Source organism: Apium graveolens, unplaced genomic scaffold (assembly GCF_009905375.1).
Source record: "Apium graveolens cultivar Ventura unplaced genomic scaffold, ASM990537v1 ctg3847, whole genome shotgun sequence".
NCBI classification, from domain to species: domain Eukaryota; kingdom Viridiplantae; phylum Streptophyta; class Magnoliopsida; order Apiales; family Apiaceae; genus Apium; species Apium graveolens.
In genome coordinates this window covers 65,055-83,058 of record NW_027418293.1, presented here as the reverse complement: position 1 = coordinate 83,058, position 18,004 = coordinate 65,055, and the positions used below count along the sequence as shown (strand labels likewise).

General features: G+C 30.7%; 1 protein-coding gene across 1 annotated transcript; it reads right to left on the bottom strand.

Annotated features, from left to right (window-relative positions):
• Positions 1–1,488: 1,488 nt before the first annotated feature.
• Positions 1,489–2,747, bottom strand: LOC141701444 (uncharacterized). The gene is made up of 2 exons (XM_074505095.1): positions 2,096–2,747; positions 1,489–1,862 (listed from the first exon to the last, which is right to left on the bottom strand). Exons 1-2 carry the CDS (start codon positions 2,745–2,747, stop codon positions 1,489–1,491), a joined length of 1,026 nt encoding a protein of 341 aa, XP_074361196.1.
• Between the last annotated feature and the right edge of the window lie 15,257 nt (positions 2,748–18,004).

Below are 18,004 nucleotides of genomic sequence, written 5' to 3'. Positions count from 1 at the left end.
AGGGTGTGAGAATTTATTTTATGATGGGTGTAAATTATATATTTATCTTTATAAGTTCAAAACTAAAATATCGTAAGTTCTAGAATTTATATTTTTTATTATTGGTTCTACCAACTTATTTATAAACTGATTTCAAAGATTTTTTTATCGTAGGAACCCGCAGTCGCTACCCTTCGTGTGCGCACTAGGTAAACCCCACAGGCTCACGCAATAGCCTGCAATCCACGTGAACCAAAGTAAACCACATTTAAGCGACAAGCTCTGGCTAAGGAGGCATAATCATAAATTCTCTTCCCGGCGATTCGAACCTGTGACCAAGAAGATAGTTATCCTCTTTTTAAACAACTGAGGCAAGGATTGGCAATCCTTGTGGGCGATTTCAAAGATTACCTAGAGAATATGTTGACTATGTAATCATGATTTCCTAATTATTTTTAACTCAGTTTATTCGGTGGTTATTGGTTAATCTAAATTGTAAAAAGAAAAAAGTAATATACATGTATTCATCAAACAAAATTGCACAACTAGGACAACTTAATTGCACTTATACAAATTTAGTTGATCACCAAAATTTTTATTTCATTTGTAACTATGTCAAAATACACACATATGATATATACTTATATTTATAAAAATTAATAATAAAATTATTTAGATTTATAATTATAATATAATAGTAAATGTAGGTTTTATTTTAATAATAAAAAACTCCACATACTATTTTCCAATTAATTGTGAATAAACAAATATTCTACAATTACAAAAAGTATTGAAAAGAGAATTTAGATTTCAAACAATATTGTATTTTTATTCAAATTTTAAAGGCAAAAATTCAGGTTTACTACATGATCAAAATTTAATGAAAAATGATTAATACATAAAGATTATTTTCTTTGTTTAAGTTAGTATAAGAAAAAAATCAGAAAGGACTATGTGAAGTATGTAGGAGTAGATAATCAGTTATGCTCTGTGTGAACAATGGGTACTCACAACTTTTACCTATGTGAAGTTCAGAAAGACTTGACAATAGATACGACTTTCAAGTGAAACTCCTCTAGATTTGAACCCCGGTTCTGATGGCCAACTTTAAGTGTGGAGGAATGGTAACGGGATGGGAAACTTGGATTGGTTTTTTTCGCTGCTAGGTCTATTCAAGCTGATGGGGAACCCTTAACTATGATTATAGACTTATACAATTGGGGAGCTGATGTTAAGTTTCAAGTAAGATATTAGAGAACAAACACCGTGCTAATTATATATATTAGAGTTGAACTCTTCTCATATGTTTCTTTCTTCGCTAGCCTATCATTTACTAAGGTTAGGCTTTTGAACAAAGAAGAAACTAAAGACTTTTGTATTTTAGCATAACTTGTCATAGATATAACATTAGAGATCATCAAAACCCTCGCATAACTTAATAAACAATTGTAGTTGTTTGTTCAGAATTAACATATATAAACTGCATTCATGGTTAAACAATGGTAATTTTTAGCATCCATAATATTCAGGGAACCGTCCAAAGCCAACTAAGAGAAAAATTATAAATTTCGCATTGTCTACTGCTGTGGGAAACGGGGCTGCAACCATCTCCGCATGGTCGAAGAGTGTTGGATACGAATAAAAACACAAATCGTCCATTCCATATTGATGACAACCAATTATTTCAGCTCTTCTCACTTTAGTACTCATTATTCGATCACCGGTCAAAGGATATTTGTAAAGCTGATTGTCGCCTGTTGCAATCACCAGCAAATTTCCATTGATAACCGAAAACCCTGATATGGTTGGCTTCAAATCGTCATACAATCCCATAGCCTTTGATCTAGATTTCAAAATGATCTTCCATTTGTTCGATTCAACATCTGTTAAAATCCATATGCTAAACACAAGTTTCATTAATTTGATTAAACATATAGATTCGGTACCAGTTCTTGGATCCTTAAACTTGAATACACCAAACTTGCAGCTACAATCAGTATCAAAAATACCCTTTCTTGCAGGCCTAGGAATTTTAGAAATTTGGAGATAGAGCTCCTAATATTATAACTCACAATATATGGCCAATAAAAAGGACTGTTTTTTGCTATATACTTACCCCAATCTGACATAAAATGAATTGTTCCACCGTCATTTTTCAAATAAGCTGTCGATCCAAAATCAATACTCCTTGAACCAATCACCATTTCTCCGTACTCTTCCCAAACTTTTTTTTGTGGCCGGTATATTCTACATAACTTGGTGTTGGTATTCCAAACATCTTGGGAAAATGATCCGACATACATCAACTTATAATCATACTCATGGTTGTAATCATCAATGTTGCATACAAGAATAAAACTGAAAGGAAAATCAATTTTGAAATCACTGGTTGGTTTGATTATTGGCAACCATGTTTTTGTGACAGGATTGCATAAGAAAAGTGGATATTCAGCATCCTCTAAATTTTTGCAACATAGTAGTCCGTTGTAGGATGCAATCATTGAGCCTTTGGTTGATAGGAACTCAAGGGAGGCGGAAGGAAAACCACAAAAAGATTTAGAAGTCTCGCACAGATAATTAAGTTGCAGACTAGTTGGTGCAGATTTTGGTTGGATAAAGAAACATGAATCTTCTCTACCCTCAAGATTCTTGCATTGTTTATTTGCAAGCAATTTCCAGGATAAAATTTCATGGCATTCTTTCGAAACTACACTAAATTTAAAAATTGATTTTGCTGGTAGATGAGGAAAGATTTCAAGGAGGTCCATTACTACAGCAGGCTAAGACAGAGAGATAGATTATTGAGTAATGGAGAGGAAATGAGTGACTGTTGAAAAAGTTTGCAAGAAATATATGTTTTGTAACAAAACAAAAGTATATATTTATAGGATCCGGGGAGATACACACAATTATATGAGATTCTTTTTTTAATTATGAGTTTTTCCTAATTTGTATTAGATTTAATGCAAAAATCTTTTTTTTTTTAAATCATGAAGCATTGGGTTTGAAAAATGTGAACAATACTCTTTTAGGAGATAGATTATTGTGTAATGGAGAGGAATGAGTGACTGTTTAAAAGATTGCAAAAGTTGACAAGAAATATATGTTTTGTAATATGAACAAAAGTAAATATTTATAGGATCCCTGGGAGATACACACCATTATATGAGATTCTTTCAATTATGAGTTTTTCCTAATTTGTATAAGATTTAATGCAAAAATCTTTTTTAAAACCATGAAGCTTGGGTTTGAAAAATGTGAACAATACTTGTTTAGGAAATAAAAAAAAAAGTAAGTTGTGATGAATAATTGATACTCAAATAATGATTTAATTTTTCTTATTTACCTATTTAGTAAAAATTTATGTCAAAATTTAATTTTATTCTTTCATGATCCATCATGCATTCTTACAAAATAAATATATAAATGAAAATTTTTATAATCAAGGAAAATCTTATATTTTTAAATATTCCCTCAATTAAAAGATTATTTAATTATCTTAAATTAGATAAATATTGAAAGCATAAAAAAATTAAGTAATGGAGTCTTGTAAAATCATCAAGAATATATTACTCAACCTAAAAGATAGTTACTAACTTATTAAAATATTATAGACCACCCATAAAAAATAATAATTCTAAAATATTAATATTATACATAACTTATTAAAACATTTCAATAAAAAATTACAAACTTGGCCATAACCCATATAATTTGTATAAGGCAGTAAAACTTGTGCTTCACTAATATTTAACCTCAATCACACTAGAATTATATTTGAATTATATATTTTAAATCATTTAAAATTGTAGTTAAAATGAGTGAAATGTATTTAAAATTCATAAATAAACTTTTACCATTAATATTTCATTCAAATTGACTTAATTTTACATGATTAAGAATCTATTTATGTATTTTTTCACAAAAAAAATCAAATATCAAACTTGTTTTCCAAACTGAAATCAATTATATTAAATTGTACTTAACACCTGGTATTTTGGAAGTGAAAAAATCAAATATTTAAATTAATGAAACCAACCAGAAAAGCCAAAGAAAATATCCTCTCTTACGGGAGGTCAGGAGTTCGACTCCCCGTGTGTGCGTATGTCAAGTTATATTACTACAAGAAAAAAGGCTAAATTGGACCGAAAAAAATCGGTGAAATTTAGCTTAATTCGACCGCGTGCGGTCGTATTTAAAATTTAACTAAATTCGACCGATTTGAATCGGTTGTAATAAAGGGAGTCAAATTTAGGAGTTCGGTCGTATTTAACTAAATTCGACCGGCTAATTAGGACCGGATGAATACAACTGCTTAAATTCGACCGCCCAAATTCGACCGAAGACGGAAAAATTAAAATGTTTGCTTAAAATTTAAAAATCTCGCTCAAAAGTTTGAATTTTCTGAAACTTTTTAACGGTACGATCCAAAACATAAATTCGACTTTATCCGGTCAAAATAGGGATTCTAAATTTAATTACCTTCCGTTGAATTAATTAAAACCAGTTTTTAAAAAAATCTCATCGGAAACTGGAAAATTTCCAGATTCCGGTGAGTTTGCCAAGATTTCGGTGAGTTTTCCAAGATTCCGAGCATATTCCGGTAAACCAATTAAACTCAAAACTTATTTCAAATAAACCACAAATACAGAATATAGATATAAACGAAGAATATGGACATAAACGTGTTGCACCAAAAGGATTCAACAAAATATTACAATTAAATTAAATCTCAGCTGGGTAATTTCTGTCACTTCCCAAGAATATATTAATGGGTCAAGTCAATATAATCTCAAACTTTTATTGAGTCAATATAATCTCCTAATACGAACTCAAACCATACCCCAACAGCCCTGGTTAGAGCAGTTGACAAACTATTTAGAAGGCAAATAAGTAAATATTTATTTGTTATTTACGAAGCCATAGTGAGAGAGGCAAGGCAAGCAAACAAGAACGAGTGGATTGAAGAGTGTGGTTCTGCTCATGAAAACTTGGAGCATAATTTCAGTTGGACTCACCGTAACTTCACTCCCGTCGGTATCGTCAGCAATACCTTCCTCGTCCCTGTTAATTTTGACATTATATTAACCTGAAATCCTAAGAATATCCCGCATAAATCTCAGCTCCGTGTTTCTGTCACTTCCCACTTCAAATCTCCTACCAACCCTCTACCCACCTCTCGACGGAGCCCCCAAAGCCCCGGATTTACATGCACACACCCATCCCTCGTATTTAAATCTCTCTCCCACATCTCTCTCTCTCCCATTCTAAATCTAGAAAATGCAGAGCTCTCACAAACTCCCCGCCCCTACCTGTCGCAAACTCTCCTCTTCGTTTCACAGGTTCAATTCATTCTTCGCACCTATTACCTTTAATCCTCTCGTTAATTCTTCATCTTCTCATTATTTTTCATCAATCTCCTGCTCTTCTTCTTCATCGTCTCCGCCTTGGATTTCGACTCCAGAAATTTCAATTAAAAGCTAATCTGATGACATTGGAGGAGAATAATATGAAGGTGAGCGGAGGAGAGGATAATAGAGGTGGGGAAGTCGAAGTAGGAGGCAAGAGAAAAATAAAAATCGTAATGGGGTGAGGGGGTATGGAGATGTGAGGGAAGAGTGTGTTTGAGAGATGCAGGCGGCCAAAACTAATGGCTTTATGATGGTTTTATATAAAAATGATAAATAGCTAGGGTTTTTATATTAATGGGCTGGGCCTTGACTTAATTTAAGACGTTATCAATTATAATTTTTTTATGATCTATATCTTATTGTTTTGTAAATTATTTTAATATTATTATTTTTCTCTAGAACTAAAATTTCACAAAATCTTATTTTAACAATACATTATTTTAAGAAAAAAGAGTAGAATCATGATTTTGGCTGATTTTATATTAAAATTCACCAATATTAGTGTGTAGTGAAATTTAGTATAAAGTTTAATTATATTTTATTGGTTAAAATAATCAAGCTCTAACGATTAAAAAATCTTTAAAAAATTTATATATTAGTTTTTTGAATTTAATTTAATATTTGTACGGTTGGATTTTTTATTATTTATTTTGAATATAAGGAACATTCTAGGTTTAGAAACCACTAAATTTGATATATACATGTAATTTAGATTTAACTATTTAAATTAAATGATCAAACCGTATGAATGTCAATAGATATATATATATATATATTAAAGATATATCCAAAGTTTTAGATCAAAATAAATTTATTTGAATTGTCTTTTAACAGTCAAATATCAGTTTGACTAATATAGCAAACTAGTGTTTAGTCCTGAATTGGTGATTCAATTTTTTTTAAAAATATTTTTCATCGATCTTACCGTATAAATGTCAATAAATATATATATTAGTTATATTACCAAAGTTTCAGACCAAAATGATATTTTTTAGTTTGCCATTTTAAAAGTCAAGCATGAGTTTGACTAACACAACTAACTAGTGTTTAATCCTAAATTGATGTTTCGATTTTTTCAAAAATATTTTTCATCGATCCAACCGTATGAATTTCAATAGATATATATATATATATATATATATTAGAGATATTACCAAAGTTTCAAACCAAAATAAGTTTATTTGGTTTTCCATTTTAAAAGTTAAGCATCAATTTGACTAGTAAACCTAACTATTGTTTAGTCCTGAATTAATGTTTTGATTTTTTCAAAAATATTTTTTATCGATCCAACCGTATGGATGCTAATAATTATATATATATATATTAGTGATATTACCAAAGTTTCAGACCAAAATAATAATTTTTAGTTTGCCATTTTAAAAGTCCACCATCAATTTGACTAGCACAACTAACTAGTATTTAGTCCTAAATTGGTGTTTCGATTTTTTCAAAAATATTTTCCATCGATCCAGCCTTATGAATGTCAATAGATATATATATTAGAGATATAACCAAAGTTTCAGATCAAAATAATTTTATTTGGTTTACCATTTAAAAGTCAAACATCAGTTTGACTAGTACATCTAGTCCTGAATTGGTGTTTCGATTTTTTTTTAAAAATATTTTTCATCAATCCAACTGTAAGGATGTCAATAAATATATATATTAGTGATAGAACCAAAGTTTCAAACCAAAATAATTTTATTTGGCTTGTCATTTTAAAAGTCAAGCATTAGTTTGACTAGTAAACCTAACTAATGTTTAGCCGTGAATTAGTGTTTCGATTTTTTCAAAAAATATTTTTTATCGATCCAACCGTATGGATGTCAATAGATATATATATTAGTGATATTACCAAAGTTTCAGACTAAAATAATATTTTTTTTGTTTGTCATTTTAAAAGTCAAGCATCAGTTTAACTCGCACAACTAACTAGTGTTTAGTCCTAAATTGGTGTTTCGAGTTTTGCAAAAATATTTTTCATCGATCCAGCTGTGTGGATGTCAATATATATATCTATATATATGTATTTATATATATATGATATAACCAAAGTTTTAAACCAAAATAAGTTTATTTGATTTGCCATTTTAAAAGTCAAGCATTAGTTTGACTAGTAAACCAAACTAGAGTTTAGTCGTGAATTAGTGTTTCGATTTTTTAAAAATATTTTTCATCGATCCACCCATATGAATGTCAATAGATATATATTAGTGATATTACAAAAGTTTCAGACCAAAATAATATTTTTTTTGTTTGCCATTTTAAAAGTCAAGCATCAGTTTGAGTAGCACAACTAATTAGTGTTTAGTGTGAAATTGGTGTTTCGATATTTTCAAAAATATTTTTCATCGATCCAACTGTATGAATATCAATAGATATATATTAGTGATATAATCAAAGTTTCAGATTAAAATAATTTTATTTGATTTGCAATTTTGACAGTCAGGCATTAATTTGACTAGTCCAGCTATGTAGTGTTTAATCTTGAATTGGTGTTTCGACTTTTATAAAAATATTTTTCATCGATCCAACCATATGGATGTCAATAAATATATATATTAGTAATATAACCAATGTTTCAAACTAAAATAATTTTATTTGGTTTTCCATTTTTAAAGTTGAGCATCAATTTGACGAGTACAATTAACTAGCATCAATTTTATTTTTTTATCAAATAAAGAAATTTGAAAATTCTTTTAGTGCATAATTTTTTTTTCAGGAACTAAATCTTTTTCTTTAATAACTAATATTTAATTTTTTTATGAAGAATTATAATTTTTGAAAAATTCTTAATACAACCGAATTCCACTGAAATATACGTTCGAAAAGGGAGGGAAATTTCCCTCACTTTTTTAAAAATTTTAAAAGTTTGGGTAAATTTCCCTCCATTTTGAAATATAAAATTTGACCGAAATTAGTTGAATTTAGGAGTGTCAAATAAATTACTTTGCGGGAAAATTCCCTCCATTTTTTTATTAAGGGCTAAATTCGACCGAAAAATTTGGTCGAATTTGGGGGCTAAATTTGACCGATTTAGTTTCGACCGTTTTAATTCAACCATTTTCGGTTAAAATTGGTTGTAAATACGACTGTTTGAATAAAATAATCATCTTTGTAGAATATAATTCGCAAAATATAACGTTTTGCAATATTTTTATGCAAAATTTTAGTTGCAGAACATAAGTGGTGTACAACAAAAAGGTGGTCTCCATACAACTTCAGTTTTTAAATAAAAATATCTATAAATTCTTGTATTAATATTTTTTAATTTGGGGCTCTAACAAAATTATTGATAATTATTGAACATGTAAATTATGATTGAACATGTAAAATATGATTGAACATGTAAATTATGTAAACTTACAAGAAGATGTTAAACATGTAAATTATGATTGACTAATTCTTTTATTGATGAATGTTTTATCAAAAAGACTAAAAGAAAATATTAAAGAGTAAAAATTAGAGAAATTACTAAAAATACTAAATTTTGTAAGTTTTTTTTCGATTTTACTATTTTGAATTTTTTTATAAAAATACGGAATCAAGAAAAATCAAGCAAACATGCAATTACTCGAATTGAGATTTTTTGTTGCATTTGAGGTTGTACAGATTAGATGGAGTTGCAAAACTAGTCCAATGTTGCATTAGTTGAATACTGTATTTTTAAAAACAAAAAATCAAAAAATGACTTATTTTTGCAAAAAAAAAATTTGTCTTTGATATTTTTCAAAAAAACTCTAAAAAATAATACTTATATACATTATTATGTTGAAGTAATATGTTGAAAATCAAATGGAGCATACAAAATATGTCAAAACATTATTACGAAGATTACAAATAGAATAACTTATCATTCATTCTTATATCAACTGAATATCTTGATGTTTGGACTCACAGGCCAAGCAGGATGTTTGGCTTATCATACATACTTATATCAAACGAACATCTTGATTTTTGGACTCACAAACCAGGGTACAAAATAGTTTCAATACAATGTTGTGATGGATCGAAAAAATCTAGAGTAATTTTTGATTAATTTTGCCTCGGGAAAAAATAAAAGTACTAACAAAATGTGACCAATAACAACCCACCAAACTTGGCTACAGTTTGTAAAAGGGTTACGAACACAATTTTAAGGTTCTGTTTATAGATTAGAAAACTTGAGTACAATTTAGTTTAAATCCATACTTAACCCTAAAATTATATCATGTTTGAAAAAAATGTCATTTATAGTTTGATTATTGATCAAGAATTTTAATGATGTGGATTACAGAATATATTGTGTGCTTCGACGTGATAATATTACTGAGTATACTGTGTGCATCTTTAACAATTTATAAATATGTTGTGTATCTTTATATCATAGATATTATGAGTCACATTGCTAAACTATATTTTTGAAAAAGATAAAATTATATTTTGAGTTGTTTTGAGCGGTTGTATGGTAGTTGCTTATTGATTTTCGCAGCTTATTCTTCCAAAGTTTCATATTTTATGTAAGATCAATTATTTAGACAACACTGGAGTTCGGAGATCTTAAGTTTAGAGTAGAGTGATTTTGGATTATCAATTTTAGATGCGTTTTCATAATGCTCTTCCGTAATATTTATCTTTGTAACGGACTTTTAACTTAATAAATTTTAGATAAAGATGATTTTGAAATCAAAATGCCCGATGAAGATTTTCTTGTTTGTGCTAGTGATGGTATATATTCCTATTTATTCAAGAGAGAAAGATTATCTTTAATGTGAAACGAAAATTAGATCAATCCATATCTTGAAAAGCCTTGCCAAAATTAGAAGAAGATCAGTTGGATGTGTTTGCTGGGTCCGGAAAAAATATGCAAAATTAGCCAACTATTGATGGTTGAGGTTCAGATGGTTGGACATCAGGATATAATGTAGTGTATGTAACTGGATCATAGTTTATTAAGGCTTGTTTGACAGATATGGGAATTTGGAGGGGTCTCAACACAACCTTCTTATTATCTAAGTCATTAAATGCTCTTTTAGCTAGTCTTAATGGAGGAATTGAGTTACTGGCTAATTGGGGCTTATCAGCACAACAAAACTATAAATAAGTTGACAGAATCTAGCAAAGTAGACAGTATTCCTATCTTCTGTCATCCTATCCCCAATGAAGCCTAAAATATTACTTGCATAATCAAATTCAGCCATTGGATTGCCAAAATGGATTGCCAAAATCAGCCATTGTTATTCTCTCATTGGATTGCCAAAATGGTTCATAGGTAAACAACCAAGGTCTCTCCAGTTTCAACATACAACAATGATATTTAGCAAAAAAATATAGAGAAATGAGGTTATGCATGTTATTTTTGGTTTTATACTAATGGTTAGAAAAAAAATCAAAATTGAAATAAATACTCTTTTTCAATTTGGTTTAGTTTAATCTTACTTAAAATAGCTTAGAGTAAGAAATAAATCAAAATCATGACATCAATTTCAGTTTTGATATATGAAAAATGGGAGTGTGTACACCTATAAAGACTAACTCAGATGGTAAAATGTATCTAAAAAATATATTCACAAAATGTCACTGAGTGCTATGAGATTTACAACAAAGAGTTTAAGATTTACATAAAGGCAACTCCTATTTTCTTCTAATGAAAGTTAACACTTTTTTAATTTAGAATTTAAGTTTGAAGGAAGCTATTTATATTTGGCGTACTTTTGTAAATTCTCAAACTTCACATGAGTGCAAATTTAAACTGCATTATTTTAAAATATGCTAAAATTGTAGAACATCATTTTGCATGTAAAGGAGAAGAAGTTCAAAGGTCATATGAAGTCCACCATTATAACAAGCCAAACAGTGATAGAAAGATTTTGTTAATGAAATAATATGTCTGAAACAAAAACATGTATTAAATCATACAAAATAAGCAAAAAAATGATCATTAACCATTAAAGTAAATTATAAATTAGGTTACTTAATTGCATGGATACGAATTCAGTCGATCAAATGTTCCATTAACCAATAAATTCGAACATGATCAATCAGTTTTACAGCTCGAACATGACGATACCGTAAAGTTATTGGCAAGCTTTGTCAAAGCTTCCTTAAGGACAGTTGGAGATGTCAAAGGTCATATGAAGTCCACCATTATAACAAACCAATCAATGATAGAAAGATTTTGTTAATGAAATAATATGTATGAAACAAAAACATGTATTAAATCATACAAAATTAGCAAAAAAATGATCATTAACCATTAAAGTAAATTATAAATTGGGTTACTTAATTGCATGGATAAGAATTCAGTCGATCAAATGTTCCATTAACCAATGAATTCGAACATGATCAATCAGTTTTACAGCTCGAACATGACGATACCGTAAAGTTATTGGCAAGCTTTGTCGAAGCTTCCTTAAGGACAGTTGGAGATGCAAGCGTTATGCCACACTTTTATACATTTTGGTTTCCGACAGGGAGAAAGCGTTCATCAAGATATTGTGAAATTTTTTTGGAAAAGTTTGTCGAAGAACAGTTGGAGATGCAAAAGTAGTGTACCAAATATTCTCAAGACATCAACTAGGTACAAAAACGAGTTGGAGATGTAGTTATGAAGATAAACAAAAGCATGATTTTAATTAAATTTCAAAAACTATAGAATCACAACAAAAAGTTCTAGTATGTGACTAATTGATTAGGTGAAGATATTATGTATAATAATTTAAAGACATCTTGATGTTTTAAGAGAAGAATCTAATTGCCTCCATGAAAACACAACCTTAATTAATTTGATTAAACTTGTAGATTTTGTACCAGTTCTTGGATCCTTAAACTTGAATACACCAAACTTGCAGCTATAATCACTATCAAAAATACCCTTTCTTACAGGCATGACGATTTTTAAGAATTTGGAGATAGAGCTCCTAATAATATAACTCACAATATACGGTGAATAAAAAAAATTATTTTTTTCTATATACTTACTCCAATCTGAAAGAAAGTAAAATTATTCCATCATCATTCTTTTGGTAAGCTGGAGATGCAAAATCACTGATCCTTGAATTAACATCCATTTCCACATAACCTGGTATTGGTATCCCAAAAAGAACTCAATCCAACATAATCAATCGTATTGAATAGTAGACAACATAACATACATGATTCTGAACGATCTTTGGTGAAAACTGTTTGATCAGGTTTTCCCCAAGTATCCTAACAAATGGAACTTATCCAAGTCAAATGTAACAACTATAAATGCCAGAATTTCCCATCAATTTTTTCAACACTGTAGAATGAAATTATTGAGCTCGCACCGGGAAAACTGGTAGTATTGAAGGAGGATTTTTAGCAAATATCATATTTCAAAGCAGTGGTGTTGGAGAGTCTATGAGTTCACCCGCCAAGACACTTTGTGTTGCCACATTCTATGACTCAAGAATTAAATTGAATGGGTATGTGATGCCCAAGGGTGTGAGAATTAATTTTATGGTGTCGGAGATGGGGAGGGATCAGAAGGTGTGGTATAATCCAATAGAATTTATACCTGAAAGATTCTTGAATAAAAATGGAGATGGTTTTTGATATAGATGAGAGTAAGGTAATGAGGATGATGCCTTTTGGTGCAGGGAGAAGGATATGTCGTGGCTTGGACTTGGCATTTCTCCATTTGAATTATTTTGTGGCTAATTTGGTTTGGTCTTTAAAATGTAATGCTCCTGATGATATCCCTATTGATATATCCAAGAAGGTAGATTTCACTGTTGTCATGGAAAATCTCTACTTGCTCATATTTTCCTAGGGCATAATTTGAAAGGATGGTTATTATACCTTGATAAATTATGCATCTTCATGTTTGGACTATGTTTAGTTATGGTTTTTGTTGTTTGTATCAATGCTTCTTCTTTATGTTCGCCTCTTTCCTTTTCTTCTTCTAGTGACTCGGAACTTCAAAAAAATATGTTTTAAAGGAAAAAAATTCACATTTCCTTTTAAAATTTATGTAACTAAGCTTTTTTAGACCAAAAAAAATATGTAGAGCTATTCAATTTGAGCTTTTTTAGAGTACTTTATGTAACTCAGACTACTAAAAATATGTAGAGTTATTCAATTTGCTCTAATATAATTGAGCCTAGATTTATCCGAACAATCTTTCCGTGAAAAGAATACAATTGGGATTGTTATGAACCAGGTTGCTGGAGCTGCTCAAAAAATCTTTCAATGAAAAGAATGTTGATAGCATCTCTAATAACATACACAGTTAATTTATTGATCCATCTTAAACTTCGGCGGCCATCCTTTGAATTGTCTTTTTCCTGCATCTGTTTGTTGGTTATGATATTAAGAGATCTAATGAACCAAATATTAGAGATCAATATTTATAATTTTTCTCAAATTCACCTGAGCCCTAATTCAATGCTCGTCTTTGGTTTAATTCTACTCAGCTTATTCTGAAGCAGGTTTCTGGAATCATTTTTTTCGTGAAAGGAATGTTATAAGGATCTCTAGTAGAAGACACAGTTTTATGTACACAACAATAAAATTATTGATCCATCTTATTCTTTGGTAGCCATCCTCAGAATTCTCTCTTTTCTGCATCTGCATTGTCTACTACGATATTAACAAATATTATGAGTGTTTGATCAATCTTAATATATCGTACCAGGAAAAAAATGTTTTCTCAGAGTGTTTTATCAGTTGTTGAGCAGTTCACTAAGATGTACACATATTTGCTAGAATTAGACATCAGAAGTCTTTGAATGATTCAAAAACCTTTTAAAAGTCTATTTTTATTCAACCTGGTAAGTACTGGGCCGTCTAAAACTTTATGGTTATAGAGAAAGGCCACAACAGGATCTTATACTCCTCAACACTCCCTCTCAATCGTACAATACTTTTCATACTGATTGACCCGATAACATATATAACCTAACCAATACCAATACAAATAATTAAATTACATAAATAGGGGTGGAAGGACACGAACCGGAGTCCCTCCCTAAACTGAGCTCTGATACCATGCTAAGTAATCAGTCCATCTAAAACCTTAAGGTTGTAGAGAAAGGCCCCAACAGAATCTTATACTCTTCAACTACTAATAAAAATATTAGATACGACATCGGTGCTTAGACATCGGTATGTAATGCACCCGATGTCAAAAACTTGTTTAACATCGGTTTTAGAAAAAGCAATGTTAAAATCCTCTTTAACATCGGTTTTACATAATAACCGTTGTCTATGTTCAATTTTAAAATAATAACAAATTAATGTTTTTTCACTTTAACATCGTTTATTTATGCTAACAGTTGTCTATAACCATTTCTAAAAAAATGACTAAATAAATATTTCAGTTCCCCCGTTGAGTACCCAAATTTTCCCCCGTAACAAAAAAGTTAAAAAATTATTTCCCCTTCCCCCTCTACACGCACACCCATACATCTCTATCTTTGTATCTATCTCCATCTTTATCTCTCTCCCTCTCTCCCCCAAACCCCGACTCACACATCAGGGCTCTCTCTCCCTCTCTCAAACTCGTGGCTCTCTCTCTTTGCTCTCTCTCTCTCAAACCACAATTGCAATTCTCTCTCAAACCTCCACTCTATCTGAAAAATCTTGATTCTCTCTCTCAAATTTCATCTCCTTCGGCTCTCCTCTCTCTCTCTCCCTCTCTCTCCCTCTTCCTATTTCTGTCTCTCTGTGTCTCCTTTCTTACCGCACCTTTCTTGTAACACCCAATTTAAACCTAATACGAAATTATTGAATCAAGATCTTGGTGGAAGCTTTGATTTATGTAAAATCAATTGGTGAAGGTTAGATTCTGGCCTGGGTGAAAGCGATTGACGATGGTTTGAAGAAAAGGAAGCAGTTTTCTGTTACAAATCGGGCTAGAAATTGGTGGTCTTATTTAATTTAGTAGCTTAAAATCGAGCCGAGAAAGCAAATGTTTAGTTTGATTATGTTTGTAAATTTTAAATTTGTATTCAAAATTTTATATTTTTATTTTAATGAAGCTTTTGTTTATAGATCTGAAGCTTTGGAGCTTGAAACCAACTTTCAATCGGTAACATATCTCTCTCTTTTGGCTTTATTTACCTCCATTGTGTATTTCTATATATTTGTCGGTGTATATTTATATTTGTATATTCAGTTTTGTTTATTCTATTATGTTCTGCTATTAAGTTTAGGTGTTAAAAAAACAAAGAAGGATACAAAGACATGGATCTTCTTCAAGTTCTGTTGGTTCTTTTAGATTTACAGTGGTATTGTGAAGTGGTGTATGAAGGTACAACATTGAGAAACCATTAGAAAAGAAAGAGGCAATCTGATTTTAATATTCATTGTTAGTTTTCTAATAGAAGACACTAATGTATGTTTGAATGTTAGGTGAATTTGACACTGCTCATTCCATTGATAGGTAATTCTGATACAGGACTATATTATAATATATATGTTTTACAGGAAGAAGTAAATGGACCCGTAACAGCAGTTCTTGAATAAACTGTTTGGCGTACTTGCTACCTGGTTATCTGTAAGTCTCTGTGTGGCTAGTTTGTTTGTTGTCAAGAGCACATATATAATTATTTATGAGAAGATCTAGCATTACAGCATCGTCTTTTTTATTTTCAGTATGCAAATTTTGTTTTAGATTTTGATTTTCTGTAGTAGAATAATGAATAATCTATCTAAAAATATAGCACTGAAGACGTGCCTAGCCTTCAACTAAATAATGGGACTGATGGGTGTGGAGGCGTCATATTGTAAGGTGTTAAGCATGTATCAAGAAGAAAAAAAAAGAAAAATGTTGAATTAAACAATATAACTTAAAATAGTCACCTGCCGGTCAACAATGAGTTGATGACAATCAAACAAAAATAATGTTTTAAGCATTATTATAATATTGTAAACTTGTAATCATAAAGTTTACTTGGATTCTATATACTTTAACTAATTAAACTAAATAACAGATGCTAGATTTTACACTAACAATCATATTAACATAACTAACACTAGATTTTCTGGTACTCATGAAAATGAAATACATCAATTGCTCTTCCCTCTAATAAAAGCTCTAAGCGGAAAAACTGATAGGCTTAATCTTCAGACCAATGCACTGAGCTCTATATAATTTATCGGTAAGCCAAATGCAGGAAGCTTATCTGCCATCTTTTACAGGATTAGTTACAACAGGCTCAATCTTCAAACTAGTGCACTAAAGGCTACACATAATTTATTTACTAGTTGAGAATGCCATTTGCAGGAAGCTTATCTGCGATTTTTTACAGGATTTGTTGCAACTGACAGGAAATCAAACACGTTAATGTGATTATTAGAGACTTGTTTCAGTGGCACTTCATGTAGACATCTTTTTTGCAAAAAAAATGTGGGGATTCTATTTATGATAGGCACTACTATGAGAAGCAATCATCCTAGTAAGACAAGTGCAGAACTAAATGGAACCCGAGTACCTGACTATATCGGTACTCTTTGCAACTAAATGAAAACGCAACCTTAATTAATTGATTAAACTTGTAGATTCAGTACCAGTTCTTGGTTCCTTAAATTTGAATATACCAAACTTGCACCTACAATCATTATCAAAAATACCCTTTATTAAAAGCATGGGAATTTTTAAGAATTTTGAGGTAGAGCTCCTAATACTATAACTCATAATATATGGTGAATAGAAAACTATTTCTTTCTATATACTTACTTTAATCTGAAAGAAAGTAAATTTTTCCACCATCATTCTCTCGGTAAGCTGGAGATCCAAAATCAATCATCCTTGAATTAACATCCATTTCCACAGAACATGGTATTAGTATTCCAAAAAGAACTCAATCCAGCATACGACAATTGTAATTGAATAATAGACAACATAACATAGATGATTCCAAATGAGCATTGGTGAAAACTGTTTGATCAGGTTTTCCCCAAGTAGCCTAACGAATGGAAATTATCCAAGTCAAATGTATCAACCATAAATGCCAAAATTTCCCATCAATTTTTTTAACACTATAGAATACAATTATTGAGCCTTTGGTAGATAAGTACTCAAGGGAGACCGAAGGAAAACCAAAAAATGATTAGAAGTCTCGCACTTAAAAAAATTGGTAGTAGTGGAGGAGGATTTTCAGCAAATGTCATATTTGAAAGCAGTGGTGTTAAAGAGTCTATGAGTTCACCCTCCAAGACACTTTGTGTTGCCATATTCTGTGACTCAAGAATAAAATTGAATAGGTATGTAATACCCGTGAGATTATTCATGGAAAATTGAGATACTTTTATATAGGTGGGACTAAGGAAATCAGGATGATGCCTTTTGGTGCTGGGAGAAGGATATGCCCTGGCCTGAACGCTCCATTTGAAATATTTTGTGGCTAATTTGGTCCGGTCTTTAAAATGGAATGCTTCTGATGCTATCCCTGTTGGTACAATATGTGCATACGTTATTTGGGCAGAGCCTGCAAACGCACACCATAATCTGGACCTCGGCCTCTGGATTTCTCCTCCCTGCAATAGTCAAAGAGGGAATAACAGTGTTAGGAATTACCAGGTACACTAATTTTCTTCCATGTTGTGTTAAAATACTCAGTGGTCGCATCTCCGTGTGCATGTTGTTTCTGACTAGTGTTACAAGCGCA